Below are 23493 nucleotides of genomic sequence, written 5' to 3'. Positions count from 1 at the left end.
CTATAGGAATCTTATATTAGGAATCAAAATATTATAGTAATCTTATAGGAATACTAGGCCTATAGTAATCTGGGACATACTACAGAAGTACGATAAGACTACTATAGAAATACTATAGCAGCTTTAAAATATTATAGAGGTATTACAGAACATCACAGAAGTATGTTATGTTCTGTAATACCTCTATAATATCCTAGAGCCACTATAGTCTTTCTATAGTAGTCTTATAGTACTTACATAGTAATATTTTGTCCCAAAATACTATTTTCCTAAGGGTAATTAGGCCATGCATAACCAACACATAGACGTACATTTTCTGTCATTTAACGTCAGTCATCCTCATTAATGTATTTTAAATTGTTTTCATATTTAGATATGATGGCCAGAAAAAATTAAGTTCTGTTAAGTTTTTGTTATGTTAAGTTTTCAGTGCCATTGACTCCCATTATTTCTCGGCGTTTTCCTTCAGTTTTCAGTCCATAATGGCGGCCGCGCAGTCCCGTCATGGGGGCAACTGTTGCTATGGAGCGTTCTAGGAGAGGTATTGTTTACGATCAAACCTCCAAACATTTGATATCTCTAAAGCCCTGAATGTGCTCTGTACAGGACATCCCCACTGTGGCATGAAGGGTTTTTAGAGAAATTTACTCAAATATAATGTGCTCTACAGAGAAAAGAAGTCTATGCTGGGTCCAAGGAGTATATGTTTAAACTAGTGCTGTCAAACGTTTAATTGCATCCAAAATAAAAGTTTTGTTCACATAATATATGAGTGTGTGCTGTCTATATTTATTATGTATATGTAAATACAAACACATGTGTGTATATATTTAAGAAAAATATGCAATGTTTATATATTAAATATATTTATATATAAGTTATATGAATATAAATATATACATGCTAATATTTTTCTAAAAATATACTGTATGTGTGTGCTTTTGTATATACATAATAAATATACACAGCGCAAACACATATATTATGTAAACAAAAACTATTTTTTTGGATGCGATTAGTCGCGATTTAAGAATATTTTATTCGTTATTTAAACAAATATGTAAGTGTTACACATAGAACAAAGAAGATAATACGTTTTGAATGATTACATTTCTGTAAAGATGTACAGCTTTGGATTTTTTGTCAAATTCAATTTATATTTCATTGTGGAGACTATTGTGCTAAAATTCACATTGTAAATTGTATGTTAGTACCTCACACTAAAGAGATAATTATTTTTGTAAATATTCTTCTGTTCTGTTATATACGCTGTGTCCCTTTAAATGCACGTTTAAAGTAGCAGTGAGCAACCGGAAGTGCGATTAGTGCGGCGGTGATGACGCAGCGCTCATTGAGGACTGCTTCACGCGCCTCGATCGGTTGTGCTCGAGTGAAAATGGCCTCGTCCTTCTGGAAAGGTGTTGTCGGTGTAGGCCTTTTCGCCCTGGCACACGCAGCTTTTTCAGCGGCACAGCGTAAGTATCGTTCATCCGGAAGCGGGAGGTAACGGATGGACATGTTGTTGTTCAGTAAGCTGTAGCTGATCGCGGTGCGGCCTCTCCGCGGAGCTCAGTGTGCAGGACAGCTTCAGCTGCACTCAAACCCGAGCGAGGCTGCCTGTCTAGACTGAATGTTGGCGAACGTTCGAACAGAACATTCTATCCAAGAACGCTTTATAGGTGACGTAGGCAGCTCGCACAGCCGTTATAACATCACAATCCACGCTTGAGAAGTTATTTCCTTCCGTGAATCGCTGATCATGTCAGTCTGAGACTTGGGGAAATATCAGTGTTTGTGTGGAGTTTTATCGAGGCGTTTATGTAACACATTGTGCTTGGTCTTTTAGAAGTAACGTTAATTCAATTATCTTTACTCTGCAAACGTGTCGTATTCAGACTTTTCTCCAAAGACTGTTTTGAGTAACCATCATATAAAATCATCCGCTATTTCTTTTGTAGCAATATCCGATTTGTTCGTTTGAGTCGGATCTTTTCATTGAACTGATTTGTTCACTTATCGCTCTATGGTTTCCCAAAAGTATCTATCTATGGTCGCAAGTTCCGTCGTTTTTATACTCTATGGTTGTTATAAATAGAGTTCTAATGAAGCAATGGAGCTTTTGGGGAACGCACTCCTGAACGATTCAGTAACTTGGTCGATTGAATCGTTTGGCGGTTTTCGATTCACTGAACCGAGAAGGGTCTCTTCTGAACATACTGACTCGTAATGAACTGACAACCGACGAATTAATTTTTTAAAAAACCTTTATTAATAAAAATAAAAAACAGCCATTATCATTATTAAATACAATAAACACAATCAAAAATAAATTAAAATATATTTAACTTAAATTATTAGTAGTTAATAATATATCTTATTAAATGTATCTGTATTGTTTTGCTTATATTGAAATTAATAAAAGCAAATTCGAAAAAATTATACTTAAAAGGCATTTATTAATAATAAGCAGCAAGTTATTTCAAGTCATTCGTTTTTCAGCTGCTTTAAATGCAACAAAATTTGGAGCAACTTTACCAAATCTACATTTGTGTAAATAAAATGTACTGCTAAGCAAAACATTATTCTACAAAACTTCATCCCCTTGGTTTCGAATAAAACAACAAACATAATGTGGTTATCAAAACAAGGCCAAATTGAGGATTTAATTATTTAATGTATTTTTTTGGATGAATTGAAGCATTGCTTCACTAACTGAAGTTTGACACATGAAATGACAATAAACACTCTTAAATAATAAATCATAATCCAAAATAATACTAAAAAGCAAAAAAAGTTTCTAATTCAATATGCTTGGCATATAATGTTAAGCTAGGTAGCGTGGTTATGATGATGTTTTTAACCGACTCTTTGAGACGAATTGTTCATAAGAACCGATTCACATAAACAACTCTGGCTTCCCATGACAAGATGCAAACCATTAGCAGTAGTGACATTTTTTTGCATGTACAATCACTTGCAAAAAGCTTTGAATTATATGCCAAGCATATATAATTAGAAACCTGAGCAAACATGAAAATGTCAAGAGGCTGTGAACTTTTAAAAACTTTTAATGCAAACGATTACGGTTGGTCATGTTGTGCTTTGTGTGTGTGTGTGTGTGTGTGCGCACACCATTTGAATTAACTACATGTAATTGCTATAAATTTAAGGTTATTAGTGCTTGGTTTTGGATTAGAAACTTGAAATAATCCATAATTTACTAATATATTACTATAGTAAATGTAACTATGACACTTTAAAATGAAGTGTTAGCCTTTTTGCATTTAAAGTGCTGTTGCTGCAAAATCAATTATAGACTTTTGTTTAGATAGAATGATTTAATGCCTCACACATCCAAAAAAAAGATTTTTTTCTTTTTCCAGACCGATCCTACCTGCGACTGACAGAAAAAGAGAATGAAACATTACCTATAGATGTAAGTTGCAATCAGCTACAAGACACCGATCATATTGTTGTTTTCCTCGATGCAGCTTCTCTTGTGTTGTGTTTTCAGATAGTGTTGCAGACCTTGTTAGCGTTCGTGATCACTTGTTACGGCATAGTTCACATCTCAGGAGAATTCAAAGACATGGATGCTTCTTCAGAGCTCAAAAACAAGTAAGCACATGCAGATGTGTTTTTCTGAGATCATAAAGTAACACCTGGCTGTTTCAGAAATATGCTGTTCCGGATGATGCATTATAAGCTTTCTTGTCTCTTTTGCCTTAACAGGACATTTGACACATTGAGAAATCACCCTTCGTTCTACCTGTTCAATCACAGAGGCCGAGTGCTCTTCCGCCCTCCAGAGCAAGAGGCCTCCACTCCCAGCGCCCAGGCCTTGCCCTCCAATCCCCTGAGGTTACGCAAGCTGGAAAATTATCATTGAGACTGGCCTTCAGTGGGCTGCCTTGCCTGGTTTCGTTTTTTTATTTTTCTTAAATTAATTTGTTTGCTCCTCAGTTTGTAAGAGGAAAATAAGCATATTTTCCTGTCTATGTATATGTGAATATGCTGTACAAACATGCATCTATTGTGGTTACTATTTTGTCAATGGACTGTGCCAACTCCTTTTCCAGCCGATATGTTTGTAAATACTTGTTATTGCCTGGGAGTCTTAAGTCAGTAGGTTACGGCTGTAGCCCTCCGCTTGGCTGTCACAGACAGGGCACAAATCCTGCCATGTACATTGTCGGTTTGCCATGTTTTTGGCTGAACTGACCCTAACTGCAACCGGTTCTTCCCTGTCCCCATCTGAATTGAGGTCAATATTGTGGACCATAAATTATATTAGTGTTCAGAAGCGGAAGATTTGATTTACTGAACTTTAAATTTATAATACTGAAATTAATTAAAACTATTAAAACATGTCTGAGCTAGGCCACAATAGATTGTAGATTAATAGCAATTCTAACAATACTGTGAACACTCAGTGGGAATGAATGGTACATTTTTGTTTTCTTGAGGAGGGGGGGGGGGCAATATTTTCTGATTTATTTCATGTTGAGTCACAACTCCTTATTTTCACCTTAATAAAAGCTGAAATGTTCTTGATGAATTTGCAATTTGGATTTTTGCTGCTTTATTTTGTAATTATAGTCTATTATGATATCTGGCGACCTGCTAACCCACTAAAAGCTTTTATTTTGTGCTACAAACCATTTTATGTATCTGGAGCAGACATGGACATGGGTGTGGTAAATCAGCCTGGTTATCCATTGTTTTGTGTGTAAGTAGAGGATGGCCGGTTGAAATGGTCCAGTTTAAGCCTGTAATTATACTAATCCTTCACTAAGCCACTTTTTTTTTGTGCTAGAGGAGACCTGCTAAGTACCAGCAATGGCAACCCCCTTATCCCAGCACTGTTTAGTCTGCTCTTCTGGTATTAATTGCTGCTTGTGTGACATTGTTTTAAACATGGAGGTCATATTTCCTTTGTGGGATAATTCCTGTTTGTTGTCAGTATGACTTCAGAGTAGTTGCATTGCTGTAGTTTTGATATATCAACATGAATCAATCACTGAGGTTGAAAGTCTTAGGTAGGTTAACATTTTAGATTGTTATCTATAATTGGTCCGAGGTTTGATCATTTCTACAGCTGTATTTAGAGTTGTAGTTGTGGCAAGATGTCTCAGTTTGCCTCATAAGTGCTTGTTAGTTTTGATTTGCAATGGCTGATTTACTGCAGGGTGCAGTTACATCGCAACATCATTGTGAGGCTGATAAAAAAATATTTTTTTATTATGTGGTATATACTAGATTGGGGATAGACAACAATGGTCCTGCAGTGCCAATGTCCTTCAGAGTTTAGCTCCAACCCTAATCAAACACATCTGATGAAGCTAACCAATTACTAAAGCGAAAGGCAGGTGAGGCAGGTTTTTTATTCAGGGTTGTAGGACAGCATCACTCCAGAACCAATGTGAGAGATACAGGTGTTAGAAGAGACAAGGCCACCAAATGTAGAACATTGCATCAGTACAAAAACATGACAAGATGGAAACCAACCCTTTTCAAGATTGGAACGAGAACAGCTGCTTACAGGATTACATGGTTGTAGTGTTTTGTGTTTTTAATGGATGAAAACAATAAGCATTTAGACTTGAAAGATAAAGAAAAACAAAAAAGATAAAGAAAAAAATTAGTATAAAATCTTGTCTGCAGAACACCTACATTTCAACCAAAGTACAATTCATTTCAAACACTTGTGTGTTCTGTGCAAAATGTCCACATTAAAGACCGCTTTATATAATACACTAACTTTCAAAAGTTTGGGCTAAGTAATTTTTTTTAAGTATCTTATACTCAACTCGGGGCTGCATTTAGTTAAACAAAAAAATACAGTAATACTGTGACATATTATTCCAACTTAATATTTTCAAATGTATTAATTTAAGCATCATTACTCCAGTCTTCAGTGTCACATGATACTTCAGAAATCATTCCGATATGCTGATCTGGTGCTCAAGAAAGATATCTTATTAACTGTTTTGACAACAGTTGGGCTACTTAATATAATATTGGCCACCAATAATATTTCAGGATAGTTTAATGAATAGAAAGTTCAAAATATCAGCATTAATTTGAAAAATAAATATTTTGTAACTTGATAAATTTAATGCATTCTTGCTGAATAAAATATTATTGTCCACACATGACAAAATTATGTATAAATTATATATAAAATTACACAATGCACACATTTTCTTTGTATTTTTTGTTTTTATTATTTTTCATTGTTTTATTTTTTAAAAATCATAAAACTTTGTCTATATAATATCAGTTTACAAAACATTTTATACAATTCTTATAAAATATTTGTATGTTCTTGTAGCAATACCATCCAAAAATAATCTATATCATTTATGAACATTAAAAAGTAATATACATCTGTTTTTAAAAATGAACAAAACAAACAAGAGTGGGGTCACTGATGTAGGTTGTGTCTGTGCAATGAAACCAAGCGTAGGATGATGAAAAATGTCATACTGGACAGAATCTAAACTCGCACCATGGTTGGCATTTCCCATTTGTGTGACGAGCCAAGCGTGTTTTTCCTTTCGGACAGGGTGCTTTATTGGACACTATTGCTTATAGGACACTGAGTGATGCTAATCTATGTGACATTACATATCACCACGAATATAACAACAAGCCAGCTACCAAATCTCACACTGAATCTCCGATGTCATTAGGAAAAAAATCATCATTAACTGTAAAAACTTGTTTTCCACAGTTCATTAGTCAAATCGAGCTTGCCGTACTTAAGATTGTAGGGTTATTGCTCTTGGGAAGTCTTTAAAGGTCCAACTATGTTGTTAACCCCATTACTTGTGAGCATTTCATGCAAACACAAATCCATCATAGATTTTCCATACTTTAATCAACTCTGAACTCTCCATTGATATCAAATAACAGTGGACAGACATAATATATAAATATAGTTCATGTGACAGACGCTGACCTCTGCCTTGGATGACCCTGTAAAATTACACAGTGGGTGAGGCTTGGCTTTTCTGGAGTGTGCTTATTCATCTTCATTATTTAAGGGTTAAATTACGGTCATTATCAGGCCTGGAAAGCCTGCAAATTGACAGAAAACCCCGTTAAACCTGGAGCGCCTCTCTCTTTTGTGAGCACTCTTTCAGAGTTGTGACACAATTTCAGTAACTGGAAGTGCCTGGACCGGAGCGTGAGCCAGACAGGCCTCCATCCTCCCTAATTTACTCTCTCCCTCGATAGATCTCCTCATAAAGCGCAGTACTGAGGATGATGGGTCGGCCCGTGTGCTGCTTCCCTGTCGTCTCGTGTGTGTCTCAGCGGTGAGATGTGACATCCCACTATCTGCTGTGGACGTTGTTGAGTTGTGTGGGCAGCATCTGTCTGTCTTCTATCTCCTCAAGAGCGCTCTCCAGCTGCTGTATCAGCACACGCTTCTTAAACCTGAGAGAGAGACAGCTATTTAGCTGGATTATGTGACATTATATTATATATAATAATTCAAGCATACTTTACAAACTAACAAGTTACTTTGAGAAACAAAATAGCATATTATTAACTGCTTTCAGAGAATATGTCTTAAACATTTGTTTTCTTTCTAGGTTGACAATGTTTCTTTGCAAAGCATGAATGTAACAAAACGTAGTATATTTTTTATGCAAATTTGCTTGTGAAGTAAATTTATTTTGTTTTAAGAATATTTAGGTATGTTTACAAGACAAAATTACTGATTAAGCTTTTTTTTGCAGTCTATCAGTGAGCTTCTGTACTAATGTTGGAGAGAATTGGGGTTGATTTAATAATGCAGTCAGAAAGTAGGAGAGATGGGGAAAGTGACTTCATAATATGAGTCCAATCTGAGCCAACGTTTCTCTACATGACTCAAAATGATGTGAAAAAAAAAAAAGTGAAGTGACATTCAGCCAAGTATGGTGACCCATACTCAGAATTTGTGCTCTGCATTTAACCCATCCGAAATGCACACACACAGAGCAGTGAACACACACACACACACTGTGAGCACACACCCGGAGCAGTGGGCAGCCATTTATGCTGCGGCGCCCGGGGAGCAGTTGGGGGTTCGATGCCTTGCTCAAGGGCACCTAAGTCGTGGTATTGAAGGTGGAGAGAGAACTGTACATGCCGGCCCGGGACTCAAACTCACAACCTTTCGATTGGGAGTCCGACTCTCTAACCATTAGGCCACGACTTCCCCCCTGATAATTAAGAATTTTAATAATTATAACTGAACTATAATAAACATAGACAAATAAGTGAACATGAAGAAGCAGGTGACCAGTGTTATCATTGTAAATTAAAACTGAAACTTTGAAATAAAGCTGAAAAAAGATTAGGTGCAAAACTTAAAGGCATAGTTCACCCAAAACTTTAAAAACTGTCATCATTTACTCACTCTGAAGACTTAAGGAAATCTGTTCATCATTTAAAGTGATCACATCTTTCCACAAGACTTGGATTAAACCGCTTGATTCATATGGATAGGTTTTACGACACCTTTATGACCTTTTTGGGTCTTCTAAGTTTTGGTTACCTGGCCTTTCAATGGAGGGTGAGAAACCTCTCAATATCTTAATTTGTGTTTCTATAACCAAAATCTTATGGGTTTGGAAAGACATGAGGTTGAGTAAACGATGACAGTATTTTCAAATTAGGGTGAACTATATCTTTAAGGTTTAAAGGGTTACTTCGGCCCAAAATGAAAATTTTGTCATTAATTACTTACCCCCATGTCTCCCAAATCCATAAAAGCTCTTATGTGTCCTCCACGCCACAAGGATGCGCTGTTTCTACGTGTATTTAGCTTTGATTTGAAATAATACAGCGCATCTTTGTGGCGCGGAGGACACAGAAGAGCATACGCCGCACGGTGATATGGAGCAACACAGAGGAGGCCGTTGACAAAGGAATTATTGAATAAAGTCGTTAATTTTGGTTTCTTCACATACAAAAAGTGTTCCCGTCGCTTCATTTAACCCAGATTGCACATCTGATGGCAGATGAAGTATTTGGACGACAACTTTTCATACCTTTCGTGGACCTTGACCTTCTTATTTACTTGGCAGTCTATGGCACAGTCTCAAGCCTCCAGGTTTTCATCCAAAATATCTTAAATTGTGTTCTGAAGACGAACAGAGCTTTTACGGGTTCGGGACGACATGGGGTTAAGTGATTAATGACTAAATTTTCATTTTGGGGTGGACCCTTTTGGTGTAACCCTTTAACTTAGAAAACTTAAATAAAAATAAGAAATGTTGCCTTGGCTACTAACTGAAATAAAATAAGCTGAAGTACTAAAATCACTGAAACTAAAAAACTATATATACAGTACAGACCAAAAGTTTGGACACACCTTCTCATTCAAAGAGTTTTCTTTATTTTCATGACTATGAAAATTTTAGAGTCACACTGAAGGCATCAAGGGCTATTTGACCAAGAAGGAGAGTGATGGGGTGCTGCGCCAGATGACCTGGCCTCCACAGTCACCGGACCTGAACCCAATCGAGATGGTTTAGGGGTGAGCTGGACCGCAGACAGAAGACAAAAGGGCCAACAAGTGCTAAGCATCTCTCGGGGAACTCATTCAAGACTGTTGGAAGACCATTTCAGGTGACTACCTCTTGAAGCTCATCAAGAGAATGCCAAGAGTGTGCAAAGCAGTAATCAAAGCAAAAGGTGGCTACTTTGAAGAACCTACAATATGACAGTGTGCCTTCAGTGTGAATCTACAATTTTCATAGTCATGAAAATAAAGAAAACTCTTTGAATGAGAAGGTGTGTCCAAACTTTTGGTCTGTACATATATATATATATATATATATATATATATATATACACACACACATACATACATACACACATATATATATATATATATATATATGTAATAATAAACCTTCCTATTCATCCGGAAGAAGGAGGCGGGAACCGGCGGACAATCAAAAACATTTTAATAACAAAATAAACACAAAACAGCGCACCAGCCCCTCACGGACGACTGGTGCGCATAAAATAAAAACCAAAACACAACTAAAAGCCCAGGCCTGGTCCTCTCTCGTCCTTCACTGTCGTCGCTCCAGTTTTATATCCTTCCATCTCCTCCATGGGCCTCGAGACCGGTGGGACGAACAGGTGTAGTTCATCTCCAATCACTCCCCCGGCCTCGCTCCCATGTCCCTCGGCCCCGCCCCACTCGTCACATACCCCCATCGCCCCTCGCAGGCCGGGGGGTACTCCCGAGACTGCGCTCTACTCCCCCCCCCCCCCCCCTCCCTCCGGGGGGGCCGCTCCCGGGGACCTGCGGGAACCTGGGGTAGGACAGGCGAGGCGAGAGAAAAGGAGATGGAAGGAGGAGCGACAGAGACGAGAGAGGGGAGAGAGGAAAAAAAAAAAAAAAAATTCCGGTTCCCAGACGCACCGCTGCTCGGCCCTCCACCAGCTGGGCGATCTCCTCCGCGGTGCCTGGCGGTGGCACTGGACGGCCCTCGGCGGACGGCACGACACTCCTCCGCCGCCCGGTGGACGGCGACGGCTCCTCCGGTTTTGGGCAGCCGGCAGGAGTCCCCCGTTCCCTGCTCCTCCCCGTTCCGGCGGATGGCAGCAGGCTCCGGCCACCTGGCGAACGGCGCCGACTCCTCCGCTCCCTCACGGACGGCAGCCGTCTCTCCACATCGTGGGCGGCCGGTAGCGAGCTCGCCCGTCCCCGGCAACTCGCTCCAGCCCACCGCCTCGAGCGTCCATGGCGGCACACTCCTCGCCAGCTCGTTGGCACCGCGGATTCACCACAGCGGCGAGGGATCTTCAGCAGCGCGTCCCTCCTTCTCCCGGGCTTCGGCACCACTGTAATAATAAACCTTCCTATTCATCCGGAAGAAGGAGGCGGGAACCGGCGGACAATCAAAAACATTTTAATAACAAAATAAACACAAAACAGCGCACCAGCCCCTCACGGACGACTGGTGCGCATAAAATAAAAACCAAAACACAACTAAAAGCCCAGGCCTGGTCCTCTCTCGTCCTTCACTTTCGTCGCTCCAGTTTTATATCCTTCCATCTCCTCCATGGGCCTCGAGACCGGTGGGACGAACAGGTGTAGTTCATCTCCAATCACTCCCCCGGCCTCGCTCCCATGTCCCTCGGCCCCGCCCCACTCGTCACAATATATATATAAATAACAATAATAAGAAATATATCAATAAAAAGAAGCACGTAACAAAATTACTAAAATTTAAACTAAGATTTGAGATTTAAACTAAAACCACACTGCAGGGGATATGTAGAAATATGCTCGTTAGAGAGCAGTGGGGGAATGATCCGTTTGTCTGTTTATTTCAGCGATGGCTGAGGAAGTGTTTAGGAAACCTGTGTCATTGGTGAGATGTGAAAGGCATGTGAGCGTTTGAAGAGAGCTCTCACCTGGCTGCCTCTTTGATGGCATGATGAATAAAGTACCTCTGCACTGAAGCTGGCCCCTTCACCTCCTCCAGTAACCTGAATATAGCCTCGTAATCTGAACAAAAAAATAAGCAATTCAGTTTAGCTTTATTAATTCCTAAAATACATAAACTCTTTCATAGTGCAAGTGCACTTGATTTAAGCTAGAGAATAATTGGAAATGAAGCAATAAGAAATGAATTGCATGAATAATTAATTTGGCCTTATATCCAGATACTCACTGCGGCCAGGCTTGCGGACTTCTTTGATGACCCGAGTGCGCAGCTCTGCGTTACTCCCCTCCAGGGGAATCATAACAATTGTGCCCAGAGTGTCTCCTCCATTGCCCTCCAGATCCTCCTGGCCTGGAGGACTCAGGTCCTCACAGTTTTGTGTGAGATCGGAGGGTCTCTCATCCAGACAGTTCTCCAGTCCTATTCCCTCCTCCTCACTGTCTGGTGTTCCCTCCTCTCCTCTGTCCTCCACAGGTGCAGGTTCTCCTCCCTCTTCATCCACTCCTCCAGGCCACCCGTCTCCAGCCTCCCCGCCTGGCGCTCGCTCACCGTTGCTTTCTGTGTCTCCTACAATGTTTCCCTCAGCTCCTGTAGGAGAAAATATATGATGGTATATTATTATTTATATTTATGGTAAATTTTTCAATATACTCTGTTTGGAATACCATGTTTGGAATACTATGTTTGGAATACCATACTACTCGTTTGATTTCTGCAGTATATAGTAGATACACCACCATTCAAAAGTTTGTGTGTCAGTTTTATGAAGGCTTTTTGAAAGAAAGTAAGACATTTTTATTTAGGAAGAATGCATTAAATAGATCAAAAGTGACAGTTAAGACATTTATAATGACACAAGGGATTTCTATTTCAAATAAATGCTGCTCTTTTGAAATTTCTATTCATCAAAAAAATATTAAGCAGCATTGATTTTAATATGAAATATTCTTTGAGCATCAAATCAACACATTAGAATGATTTCTGAAGGATCATGTGACACTGAAGACTGGAGTAATGATACTGAAAATTCAGCTTTCCATTAAAGAAATATATATATACATATATCCAATTTAACATAATTTTTAAAAAACATTAAAACACAAACTTCAAAGTACTTGACCAGATGTATTTACAGACGTGATATTAGATACTATAATATCCATTATTTGATCAGACTGAAAATGACATGTACTTATTATAGTAATAACAATAAATGCATAATTACATGCAATTAACCCTAAACCAAATGCTAATCCTAAACCTATTTTACATACACGTTGTTAATTAATATTACACAAAACGTAAGTGCATATTTACACTGTAACAAGAACACCTTAAAATAAAGTATAACTTAACATTTTATTTGCAAGATAAAACTGGATGCTACAAACATGCAATTTGATGAGGTCCTGTGACAACAAAGTAGCATACTACAGTTTGAAAGCATGGAATAATGCCTACTCTTACAATAAAAAAATTAATAAAATAGTAGGCGGTATGCAGTGTGTAAGTATTAAGTACACAGCAAGCTAAGAATCAGTTATCTGTGAGAGGACTTTACCTTTGTGTAGTGGGATGGGTTTTATGATTCCTTGCTGGCCCTGAGTCCCTGCAGGGCCCTTGCCCAGGACATGATTGGTTATTATTGGAGGAGTTTGGGGTCTCCGCAGCAGAGGGGACATACTCCTCCTCCTCTTCATGGCAGTGCCTGAGTTAAGATCCCCAGTGTTACCCCGCTTCTTATTTTGCGGGCCTGTCACAAACTCATCTGCTTCATCGATCATCATTCCCTGTTGTTGGAAGAAGAGGGAAAACTTAGCATCTAAGGCACCTCAGTTTTGACTTCTAATTTTCATTCTCAAAGGTCGACCCTTTCCACATTTGCGAGGTTCTCAGAAGCAGAAGTGGTTGGGGGAACTTTAAGTGGTGAAAAAAGCAAAAGAAAACCTTCATGATAGTATTTCTATGACTTTCCAGAAGAGTCCAAAATATCAAGAGCTTGATTACGAAGGCCAGAAGAGAGAAAGATGTCAAATTTGCCAACATTCCCTCAGCCGTTGAAATAGAAACACCCACACAGCAGGAACTAGATGTTTGAAATTGAATGGCAAACTAACAGTATAATACAAAGTATAGTGCTATAAATATACACTGGAAACGCATCATCACAGTCTGTGAAAAGGGTCCATAGGTTTGACATGCAAGCACCTTCTTGTCCTGCTTGAATGGGTTGCCAAATGTGTGCAGTCGTTTGGGCTGGTCCGGATCAATCTCCCGCAGAGGTGATGGCATCATCTTCAAATACTCCTGATAATTTCCCATCTGCCCCACTGGAATACTGTGCAAGCAGTCTGCAGAATCATGGAAAAATATTTAATAATAAACAAATATTAGGAGAACATTTTTGATGTCATGTAAACATCAGAAATGTCAACCTAGTGAAAAGAAAACAGATATTCTTGTTGTTATGCTAAATGCATATGGCCATTGTAAATATCCACCAAAACAAAAGGGTTATTTTTTGTTCCTTGCTGTGTCATCAAAAAAAAAAGCAAACCTCTATAGTGTAAAGCAGGGGTTTTCAAACTGTGGGTCGCGACCCACTTGTGGGTCACAGAATGGAACAAGGTGGGTCGCACAAAGTCACTTGGCTGCAGCTAAATTTGCGTTTCAATGACACACACACACACAGTTCAGTCTAGGGCTGCACGAAAGTGACGAGTGGGAACGGTGCGAGGCCGGTGGAGTGATTGGAATTGAGCGACACCTGCTCGACTCACCAGTCTCGAGAACCACGGAGGAGATCGGAAGGATACAAAAGAGGAGCGTCCGTCTCCCCGGCAACTCACTCCAGCCCACCGCCTCGAGCATCCTCCTTCGCCCTGCTCGATGGCACTGCGGATTCACCTCAGTGCCGAGGGATCTTCGGCACCGCGTCCCTCCTTCCTCCCAGGCTTCGGCACCAGTCTAACACATTAAAAACTTCTCAATCACGGGAAGGAGGAGGCGGGAACCGGGAACCCACTCGTCACAATGATATAGCCCACCAACATTAATAAGGACTGCAATATCCTTAGTGTGATTTTCGAATTGCAATTAAGTCCGCGTGCTTTGCGTGTTTTGAAGCGCGGGCGCGCACGAGTTGTAATAACAGTGAAGGTCTCAGAGCAATGTCATTAAAAGGTTCAATCGGTCCGCATTATTAAAAGAGAAAAACTTGCTCACTTCAATACACTATATTCCGCATGAGATTGCATACACCAGAAAACAAATGTTACGAAAACGGTTTCAGGTAGGCCATGTTCATTCATTTCTATCGTCCGTTTGAGCTCTGTGCACTTTTTTCGTTCGGGAAACGGTTTGTAAAAAGCATTTCACATGTACAGGGTGAGCAGTGCACAAACGCAGGGTTAATTGTAACACTACAAGATTTAAACATTTCCACATAACAAAATGCACAAAAAAATAATGCAATACTCCTTGACGTATCATCTCTTTTTAGAGAAAAATTTGCCAAAGTTCAGAAATCTTTTGAAGATATTGCTGAACATTAATTTAACCATTGCTAAAATAAATTTCTGCCTGAACTTAATGTCATCCAGTTTTTTTTTTTTTTGTTTATTTAAAACGAGACACATGTTTATTATTATTTTTTACCTATTTCACAATTATTTTAATCTCCAAACAGTTTTAGATAGTTCTGCTTTGCTTCTTATGCTTTTTCTAAAAAAAGTGTTGGATTGTGCTCCGTTCTCACCGACACACACGGAAGGATCGTGAATGCATTTTCTGCAACAAAACACAGCAGCGCAGATTACAGTTCACTGGAGTGAGCCTGTTTAACGTTTTTATGGACACTACATATTCTAAAGTCTGTAAACAAAAATTAAAACTTAAATATTAATAGTGATTTTTTTCAGGTGTAGGCCTACTCTAAAATAAAAAGTTTTTTTTTCTTAAATACTTCATTTCTGTCATCAAACTTTTAAGTAAGATTAGGCTTAAAGTAATATCAACCTTTTTTTTCCTCAAATATTGTGGTGGGTCATGAAATAGATTACACTTGTCTAGGTGGGTCGTGGAATGGAAAAGTTTGGGAACCACTGGTGTAAAGGAATGGTCACATTTACCGTTTTTGTGGGTGAAACCCTCTCGTTTAAATAGAAATCGACCATGAATTTTGTGAGTTTAAAAGATTTCCCCATGCAAATTTCGCTGAGGGTTCAAGTTTTAAGGTGTGAGCTGTGCTTCATACATCTATACAATTGAAAATAGACAACTGCTCTTTTTTGCCCTTGAAAATTAGCTGAAACTTTTCTTTTGTGCCTGCATCTTAAGTCATGTTTGGCAAATTTGAACAGTTATGAAGGTTCACTTTGCAAAATATAATTTTTGTCTTTGGTACAATTACCATCATCCTGGCCTCTGATGAGCTTCTGTGTTGTCCTCAAAAGGTTGAAACGCATCCGAGTCACTTGATCTACAAGGTTCCGTCGTGGAATATCGTAAGCGTTCCTATAGGCCTGGGGCTTCAAATCCTTCAGGAGTAAAAGTGAGTAAATGATGATAGAAGTTACATTTTTATCTAACTTAAAGAAAAATTGCATATGTTTAAGTCAGTCTTAGATGTCTAGTCAGAAGAATTAACCAAAATTAACCTGCATCAGCAAGAAAATACGATTTAAAAGAATCAAATGTCTAAATTAGCATAACTACTTTCTGACCCCAAACGTGAACGGAGACATGATTGATTTCAAATAGACTCTATAATGTAATTCAGCCCCACTCAAACTGCCTGTACCTTGTTGAGAAGTGCAATCTGGAAACCAGCAAACTCTTTAAAGTTCATGTCGATGAGTCGGAGGGGAACCTCGCCCGTGATGCCCTGCAGGAGCTGCTTGAAATCACAGCGGTGTGCCAGAGACAGGGCTCTCGAGTGGTTCTTAACCTTGATGCCCGTCTCTTGAGGAGGCTTCTTACCGACAGACACAATCAGACGGTCTGACTCCATCTTTGCCTTGGGAATCAAGAACAAGTTGATGTAAAAAGCTGCATCACTCAGACCTCATACATATTAGATGTAATACTGAATGAATATGTTAATATGTAATATAGAACATTGAAACTGTTTTAACTTGTAAAGACCGTGCAGGTTTAACTGTCAGCAGAAAAGAATGCTCACCTGCTGGCTGAGTTTTTTTAGGTAGGAAATGACACTGTAGCTCAAGCCACAGTCCATGTTGTCAGAGATGAGATTTGGGGCTCCCATCATCCTTAGCGCCTTCTTGAGAGGCTGCAGTCAGAAAAAAAGAGAGGAAGAGTGGAGAGGCAGAGACAAAGGAAGTGAAAATGAGGACACACTCAGGGTGAATCTGCACTCATGTGAATCACACATATCCTTGGCCTCATTACAGCTGTTAACAGACTATAGAACAAATACAGCTCGTAAGAGGGGATGGATTACAAGTGACCCTCGAGTGCATCTAAGAGCCCATGAGTTGTATATTGCATTCATTTATATGCAGAAGTTGTCTTTTTTTTGTAAGCAGGACACTTCTGTGCTCTATAAGGCTGTCTTTTTTAAGTAGGAATAAATAGTGTCTCACCAAGAGAAAGTAAGGAGGCATGGACTTCAGGTACATTTCAAAGGATTGCCGCCACTTGAGGTTTGGCTTTAGCTTGTGCACTTTAAACAAATCATCTGTAAGAAGAACAAGAGAAGGTAAGAGTGCTGAAGAAAGTCAGATGCTACATCGCAGCAGTACATTGCTTCCTTTAAGTCATTTTTCAGAAGGAGGAAAGGAGAGATGTACAAAACTTGTACACAATTTATGCAGCAATGTACAAAAAACAAACAAACAAAAAAAAGTATACATGTTACTGCGTTACATAAAAGCTTTTATTTTGTAGAATTTTTGTGTGTTCTTTTTCAGGACTTTTTATTTATTTTAATCAGCTTTTTAAATTCCAATTCTAATTCTTTTTCATCTTTATTCTTTTTATTCCTTTGTGTGATACTGTGAAATATTATTGCATTTTAAAATAATGGTTTTCTATTTTAACATACTTTAAAATATTATTTCGGTGAAGCAAACCTGAATTGTCATCATCATTACTCCAGTCTTCGTGTCACATGATCCTTCAGAAATCTATTTAATATGTTGATTTATTATCAGTTATGTTGGAAACAGATTCTTTGATGAATAAAAAGTTAGCAGCATTTATTGAAAATAAAAGTCTTCATCACATTTTATCAGCTTAAAACACCCTTGTATTAATTTTGAACGGTAGTGTATATTTTTAGAACATATTTCTATTTTGAATATGTGTGTATATATATGTTGCTATCAAAGCATCACTGTGTATGAAATGTGCAACAGAAAAAACTAGCAATTCCATAAATGAGGTAATTTATAGATTGAGGTTGGAAATGTGTTTTGAGAGGAAACACAAGTACCGAGGAGTGGCAACAGGACGGGATAGTTGTAAGGCATGACGAAGAGGTTGACACAGGTGAGCGTAGTGCTGGCCTTCAGGTAGCCGAACGGGTGGGCTCCATCGCTGTGTTTGCTGCTGCAGTTCACAAACACCTGGGCGACAGGGGAGAGGAGTTAGCATCGTCTGGTGTCTCCTGAGAGCTCAGCTCTCACATCAAACTGTTTCTCTGAGACAAAACCCATTCATTAATGCCTCATTAGGTGACAGGGTTCCTCAGAGAATAGTGGGCTATAAATCCCTCTAAACATGCTTATAAATGGATGAGCTCTTACTAATTTATCTACCATTTAACTTCTTTTCTTTGTATGTTCCCTAGTGTGGCAAGTACTCATGAAACACTGTAACTATAGCTAAAGAACAAACACAACTGTTTAATTATATTGGTATTTTAAGATGAGCTTAAATGTATGACGCAAGTAGGAACAACAAATCAAAAGTATGGAGTTGCAAAAACCATTTCCAGGAATTGACTAAAGTATTAATCGCATCTGTATATTTATAACAACACCCAAAACACCAAGCATGGGAAAAAAAAACTTTAATCTTACTGCAGTATTGTCTATCCTCTTTGAATTGTTTTTAAATTTTCTTCAGAAAATCTCAGTGGTGCTTGCTTGAAATACTAGCAATGATCCAAGGATGATGCTATGCGGTTGCTAAGGTGTTCTGAATGTTTTTAGTGCGGTTGCTATGGAATTGATAGGTGTTTGCTAATTGGTGCAAGCCAAAAGAGTCCACCCTACACACCTTCTGATTACAGAGTAAGACTCAGGTCCCTCATTTAATGCAGATCTATGGGATTTATTTCACTAATTTTATGCAAAATCTAATGTTTGCACTCTGAACTGCTCATGAGTCAGCACTTTCCTACAAATCTGTTCATAATCGACGTGGCTGAGAGCTTTTCGAAAAGTGCTTTCAAACTCATAACTGTATATATTAGGGCACTTGTTTAAAACCTGGTTTAATTCTACTGTAATGCACTTTACGCTGCTCTGTATTTTGGACTGCTCTCATACTGTGGCACTGATAAAATCGTTTGTTCCGCTATGATCAAGTTTCCTCTAGTGTAAGTCACTTTAGATAAGCATCTGCTGACTGAAATACAGTAAGAAACCCTGCACAAACTCTGTATTCATGGACGGACAGCAGGGAGGAAATTATTATACAATGTGCGCCATTTTATGCCAAAGAATACTAGAAAGGGTGGGTGACAAATAAACTGGCAATCAGAAGTTTTGGGTCTGTAAGATTTGTTTATGTATTATAAAGACATCTCTTCTGCTCACCGAGGCTGCATTAACTTAAAAATAAAGTAAAACTATAATATTGTGCAATATTATTGTAATTGAAAAAAAAACTTTTCTATAGCAAAATATTTTAAAATGTAACTTATTCCTGTGATTGAAAAGCATCATTACTCTAATCTTCAGTGTCCCGTGATCCTTCAGAAATCATTCTAAAATGATGACTTGGTGCTTCAGAATTTTTTTTTAAATATTAATATGCTAAACATTTTTCTGAATTACTGAGATATTTTCCAGGATTTTTTAATGATTAGAAAGTTACAAAAAAACAAAAAAACAAAAAAAAACAACAACAGCAAGTACTTAAAACAGAAACTTATATAACATTACAATTCCCTTTGATGTCACTTTTGATCAATTTAATCCATCCTTGCTGAATAAAATATTAATTTCTTTACATAAATAATCTTACTGATGCCAAACTTTTAGACAGTATTGTACAACATTGTTTGAATAAAAAAGCTGCTGCTTCACCAGTTGCTAAATACAGAACTTTTACAACCGTTACTGTAAATGTGTAAGCCATTAAACTGAACTGAGTGGTAATTTGCGTTGTGCTTTTTTACATTCCAGTAAATATGGAAAAACTAAACACCCACTGTTTCTTTCTGCTCTTTTAACAGCATGATATCAATCACTGTGAAACTCGGCTCTACCCAGACAGCATTCTGGGGACTGTGGAAGGTGGCATGCTAAATACACATCAGATGAAATAGTTGTGTGAAAAGGTGTCCCACCTGCCAGCACATGTGAGGAGATTTCCTCTCCAAGATGAACTGGGTGAGCGGGGACGGCTCCAGCTCATATTTGTCAAAAGGCATCTTGTCAATAACCATCGGCTCACAGTCGATACAGGAAAACCGCACCACAGGATGGGCAGATCGCGGAGGCTAAACAGAGCGAGAGGGAGAGAGAAAAATCCTCTATAATACAATCTTCACAATAGGTTTTTCAAAAGATATGTCTGCTAGATGGCCAATTCATCCTGTAATCACAGCAGCAGTGGGTAATGATCCATGTGTTACATGCACATGACAACACAAGCTGTTCATTCAGATAAACTCTGACTGAACACTAAATAAACCAAAGAAGTGTTTTACAACAAATAAAATGAAAACCTGTGTTACCACCTGCTCCCAAATCAATTGTGCTACGGATTCACAATACTGCAAACAAGACAGCGGATATGTCAGGAAGGAAATGACCTGGTGTTAAGCTGTAAGTGCTAAAGCTCTTGTTCTGCTGGCAGTGGCTCTCTCACAGTGGACACAGGCTGAGCTGAGCCCAGGCACTTTGGCACTGCAACAGCTGCTGTCTCTACAGTGCATTGTAGAGAGAGAATAGACAGCGAGGGGGTGGGAAACCTCAGGACAGTGAAGTCTTTCCTCATGTTACCACTCTTTTCAGCTCCCTTATCTTCATCTGCATTCGTTAGCACTGTTTGAGCAAGATGAAAGCTAACCTTTAGTTTGCAGCAGTCATTACCTTTGACTAATAAATTGCTTGATCTACTCAGCTTGGGTGAATTCCAAATTCATTTTGCAATCCTAGTACTTTTCTATTTTATTAAGTATTCGGTGAAATTTCAGTATGCAGAAAGAAACTAAAGAAACAGGTGAATTCTATAGTGTTTCCAGCTAGACTTAACACATCTACTATGTTTAAAACCATTTCCCCCAAATCAGTGCAAAAATAAATAAATAAATACATTTCTTTTTCAGCCTGGTACAGTTCTATTTTAGTATTATGTTTATACAATTACAGTTTTTATGTTTTTATCTTTTTTAAATAGTATTATAGTTTTTATGACACTTTACAATAAGGTTCCATTTGTTAACATTAATTACATGTATTAGTTAACATGAAGTTGATGTTAATTTCAACATTTTGTACTAATACATTATTAAAATCCAAAGTTATATCTGTATTTGATGGACCTGAGCTAACATGAACTAACACTGAATAGCTGTATTTTTATTAACTAATATTAACAAGGATGAATAAATACCACAAAAATGATTGCTCTTTGTTAGTTAATGCATTAACCAATGTTAAGTAATGGAACCTAAAGTGTTACATTTTATTCATTTTGATCTAGCTTTTATTTTTATATTTACAGTTTTAATTTAGTTTAATTTTTAGTCATTTTAATGCACATTTTAGTTTTTGTTAAAAAAAAATAAAAAAAATAAAATAAAATCTTTTAATTTCAGCTTTATTTCAGTTAGTAATCTTAGTGTTTTTACAGAAACCTTTTTTTTCAGTTAGTTGCCTGGACAATATTTCTGCTTTGCATATACTTTAAGGTTTTCCTTGAATATTCATATTTTCTTTTATTTAAATATTATTTTACTTAACAAAAATGTTTTCCTAATAGTTATAGTTGATGACAACGACACTGGTGTGGGTCCTCTAATATGAAAACAGAAAATCATTTCTTGGCACTACACACCAACTATATTTTGTAGATTATTGTTTACCAAACTAGGGGAATTCTGGTCAGGCCAAAAGGATTCAGGGATTGGCCAGTGACCCACAGGAACGCCCGTCTTAGGGTTGGGCCGGATATAAATGAGCTTGTGACAGCTGTGCCAGGGCTGCGGACTGAAGGATGACAAAGGACGAGATGGATCCACAAGACCATCTGCACAAAGAGAAGACCATCATCGTGTATTAATTATTATTTTTCCAATACGCACAAAACTAACATGACATCATATAATCAGCACTGACCTTCGCCTATCATAGGGGGATCTGGACCGCTCTTCTCAAAGTGAATTACAACTCCACTCAAAACCTTTTGGACAAGAGACTCAAGACACTGGTTCAGCATCCTCTGCGTCCTCACACAGTAAGAGCGGCCTTATAAAGAGAGGGTGAGAAATAGAGTTAGCTGAGCTATGAGATTAACCAGCAAAACTGCATTATCAACTGAAAGAGAAAAAAAAGTGCTTATGAAACTCAAGTGCATGGGAGGAAATCTTCCAAAACACAATATTAAACAAGTAGCATTTTCTGAAGAAACTGAACCATACGTGCAAATATGTGGGTGGAAACAGACTACTTCCTTTCAGCAACCTAACCATTGGATATCACTACCGATAAATTATCTTAGAGTTTGACCATCCTCATGTTGTCACAATCCTGTTTGATTTTATATCCTCTGTGGAACATAAAAGAAAATATATAAAAAAAAAATGTCTCAATATTTTTTGGCCATTCAATGGGAGTCAATGGTCACCAAAATGGTTAGATTACCAATATTCTTCAATATATATATATATATATATATATATAAATATATATAAAAATATATATTTATTTGTTTATTTATTTTATGTTCCACAATGATGACACAACTATCCATTAAAGAGCGAGAGATCACGAGTCTGAATCCTACTTGACTTACAATTCTTTAAACAAAGCCATCAAAATTGCACTTTATTTTGTGTGAGCTGTGCTGAAGAGTAACCACATATTCATAGATTTGTAAGGAGGTTGACGAATTAATTGTAGATTTTAGAGGGGCTAAGATGAAAAACAGGATTGCAGCTCCCCTAAATAGGGTCTAGCAACACTTTCATCTAAAGAAGAGTTGTATGGAATCCAGGTGTCATAAATTGAAATTAAAATGAGGGAAAGTTGACTTGATAAATATTTGAACCTGCATTTTCTCATCACACATGTTTAAACAGCAACTGACTGGCACGTGAGATTTGCTGTACCTCCAGTGACCTCACACATCTGGGTGATGGCAGACTCATCAGTGGGCACGCTGCCCAGCTGCTCGCTGTCGGGAACGGCCACACCGGGCATCCGCAGGACCAGGGCGAAGAGTCGCTGGTCCCAGCGGAACGGCTCCTTCGTCAGCTCACTACCCGGCAACGGGGAATTCAACGGCAGGTGTAGCTGAGGGAGGAAGAGAAAACAAGAAGTGAGATAGCACTGGGGTTTTTAAGAAAGACACACTGCCTGCAGTACGCAACATTTTACATCATATAGATGGACAAGTGGATCAAAAACTGTTGACATGTTGGTCTAGAGTTTTTGTCCCTCACCTCCTCAGCCACTCCAGAGCTGTGTGTCAGTTTGTTTCCATCAGTGATTGTGATAATGACCGATGGCTCCAGAAAGAATGGGTTCCGACCCTAGAAAAGAGGAGAGCATTTCTTAAAAAATCTTTTTTACCTTTGGTAGCACCTGGGATCCATTCTTGAATTTTA

General features: G+C 38.4%; 2 protein-coding genes across 4 annotated transcripts in view; one reads left to right on the top strand and one right to left on the bottom strand.

Annotated features, from left to right (window-relative positions):
- Positions 1-1314: 1314 nt before the first annotated feature.
- Positions 1315-4554, top strand: LOC132113600 (ER membrane protein complex subunit 5). The gene is made up of 4 exons (XM_059521448.1): positions 1315-1475; positions 3384-3436; positions 3515-3618; positions 3733-4554. The coding sequence occupies exons 1-4, from the start codon at positions 1337-1339 to the stop codon at positions 3887-3889; spliced, it is 453 nt and encodes a 150-aa protein (XP_059377431.1). The 5' UTR covers positions 1315-1336; the 3' UTR covers positions 3890-4554.
- A 1648-nt stretch (positions 4555-6202) lies between these two features.
- Positions 6203-23493, bottom strand: part of LOC132113597 (integrator complex subunit 6-like) — a 26783-nt gene continuing 9492 nt past the window's right edge. For all 3 annotated transcript variants that reach the window (XM_059521444.1, XM_059521443.1, XM_059521442.1), the window contains 15 exons: positions 23329-23418; positions 22996-23179; positions 22004-22132; positions 21751-21914; positions 20008-20160; positions 17923-18055; positions 17072-17166; positions 16648-16758; positions 16267-16482; positions 15877-16003; positions 13674-13816; positions 13027-13255; positions 11694-12053; positions 11434-11527; positions 6203-7443 (listed from right to left, as the gene is read on the bottom strand). In XM_059521444.1, the coding sequence (XP_059377427.1) occupies positions 7341-7443; positions 11434-11527; positions 11694-12053; positions 13027-13255; positions 13674-13816; positions 15877-16003; positions 16267-16482; positions 16648-16758; positions 17072-17166; positions 17923-18055; positions 20008-20160; positions 21751-21914; positions 22004-22132; positions 22996-23179; positions 23329-23418 (2331 nt within the window). In that variant the 3' untranslated portion in view covers positions 6203-7340. The remainder of the gene's footprint in view (positions 7444-11433; positions 11528-11693; positions 12054-13026; positions 13256-13673; positions 13817-15876; positions 16004-16266; positions 16483-16647; positions 16759-17071; positions 17167-17922; positions 18056-20007; positions 20161-21750; positions 21915-22003; positions 22133-22995; positions 23180-23328; positions 23419-23493) is intronic.

Source organism: Carassius carassius, chromosome 33 (genome assembly GCF_963082965.1).
Source record: "Carassius carassius chromosome 33, fCarCar2.1, whole genome shotgun sequence".
In the NCBI taxonomy this organism is placed as follows: Eukaryota; Metazoa; Chordata; class Actinopteri; order Cypriniformes; family Cyprinidae; genus Carassius; species Carassius carassius.
This window is presented reverse-complemented; position numbering and strand designations above follow the sequence as displayed.

Coding starts and splice junctions, on each gene's coding strand:
- LOC132113600 (XM_059521448.1), top strand. CDS start 1,337: ATGACGCAGCGCTCATTGAGGACTGCTTCACGCGCCTCGATCGGTTGT. Junction 1,476..3,383: donor AGCTTTTTCAGCGGCACAGC/GTAAGTATCGTT, acceptor TTCTTTTTCCAG/ACCGATCCTACCTGCGACTG. Junction 3,619..3,732: donor TCTTCAGAGCTCAAAAACAA/GTAAGCACATGC, acceptor TTGCCTTAACAG/GACATTTGACACATTGAGAA.